We start from the raw sequence: 1,627 nt of genomic DNA, 5'->3' as shown, positions 1-1,627 counted from the left end.
TAATATACAAGTTTCACTTTTTAAATGGAATTACTGAAATAAATCTACTTTTTCATGATATTCTAATTTTATGACCAGCACCTGTAATGTCTTGCTTACAAGAAAAGTTCATTTTTCCCTCAGGGATGCACATTTCAACACATTTTTCTTGTATTACAAACTGTCATTTTAATTTAAATTTAATTGTTTTTCAGCCATACAGCAGTTTATTCGGTGTGCGTGTTCTTGTCGTCCGCGTTTTTCTGAGCAAAGATTATTTCTACACTTCTTATTGTCCATAAAAGTGTTGAGAATATAAACACACTTTTTTTCACAAGAAACAAATGTGATCTGCCTTAAAAAGAGAGAAATCATGGACCCTGAGGGAAAAGCTGTTTATTATTGCCGTTATTAAAATGTCCCCTTATATATTTATGATGATATTTCTTTGCTTTGTAAGAAAATATCCTCGTCCTGCCAGGTTAAAATAAAAAAAAAAGATTTTATGTTTAAAACAGCTTGTGAGTACAAATGTGAGCCTGCTTCTGTTTATGTGTCCTGAATCCTGAGTCAGGAACCTTTGAAAATGAGTGTTTTCTGTGGGGATAATTTACTAGCAAACTGCTGCAAATTAAAGGTACTCTTACTTAAGTTTTTTTCTCTCTCCTTTCTGCTATTACTTTTGTATGGGTTATTCAGGTTTAAACCCTTCAGAACGTCAATGTTCGTTTTTTTCTTTTCAGGCTGTCAGTGAGACGTTTCCGGCAGCTGGTGGAGCGTCTCCTGCAGTTCATCTCCACCCGACTGTTTCCTGCAGAACCAGACGAACTTCCTCCTTCAGCCAAGTGCTCCTGGTGGATTCCCTCAGCTACCAAAGTGCTCAGCCTGTTCAGTGAGTCTCACAAACACCAGCTCAGCTACGTGATGTGGTTATGATGTTTTGACTCTGTCTTCATCTTTTCATCAGATGCAGCCAACAGTGTCTCCTCACCTCCCATAATGCCCTTCACCGACTTCTACAACATCGCTCTAGAACACATAGACTTCATGGAGGACTACAGAACCTGGCAAAACTACGGCAACTCAAACAGGTCAGGAAAATAATTATTTGATCAGTCTTAATTTTGCTAGTCTGCTTCTGAATTATTTAGAGGAAATTTTGGGAAAATATTGTAGTGCGTATGAGCTGAAGAGCATCAGAAGTGGAAACATTATGGTTCGGAGATGTTTTTCTGTTCAGGGTAAAGTACAACCTCACCACAGCCAGGTAAAACTGGATGAGACAATATGCAGTATCATAAAAAACTTGGACCTGAATTTTCTCCCCTCAGTCATAGGTCTCCCAGCATTCGACAAAGGCAACAAAGCAGTGGCCTAAAGGTGAAGCATATTAAGGCCATGGACTGGACTCAATTCAAGAACCGCTTTGTTTGAATTTAGCATTTGTCAGCAACACTTGTCCAGCACAATGTCTGTTTTATCTCCATTCATGAGTTTTTCACGGTTTGACTATCTTTATAAAACTCTGCTTCCTGGTCTCTGGAAGCGAGTCATTTTTTTTCTTTTAAACCGAGTGTCCGAGCGCTTTCAGCACAAACAAACACGCCCACGAACTTCAGACCAATCAAACATTACCACTGTCGCGGGA

At 39.0% G+C, this 1,627-nt stretch overlaps 1 protein-coding gene across 1 annotated transcript in view; it reads left to right on the top strand.

The window, feature by feature from the left end:
* The window catches only part of hectd2 (HECT domain containing 2), a gene marked incomplete in the record, with an annotated part of 99,349 nt that overhangs the window by 33,876 nt on the left and 63,846 nt on the right, over nucleotides 1-1,627 (top strand). The window contains 2 exon segments of the mRNA XM_014019201.1: nucleotides 723-871; nucleotides 947-1,070. Of these exon segments, the coding sequence (XP_013874655.1) occupies nucleotides 723-871; nucleotides 947-1,070 (273 nt within the window).

The sequence above is a fragment of the Austrofundulus limnaeus genome, unplaced genomic scaffold, assembly GCF_001266775.1.
Source record: "Austrofundulus limnaeus strain Quisiro unplaced genomic scaffold, Austrofundulus_limnaeus-1.0 Scaffold211, whole genome shotgun sequence".
NCBI classification, from domain to species: domain Eukaryota; kingdom Metazoa; phylum Chordata; class Actinopteri; order Cyprinodontiformes; family Rivulidae; genus Austrofundulus; species Austrofundulus limnaeus.
Note: the sequence above shows the minus strand (reverse complement) of the source record. Positions and strands in the feature narration are given on the sequence as shown.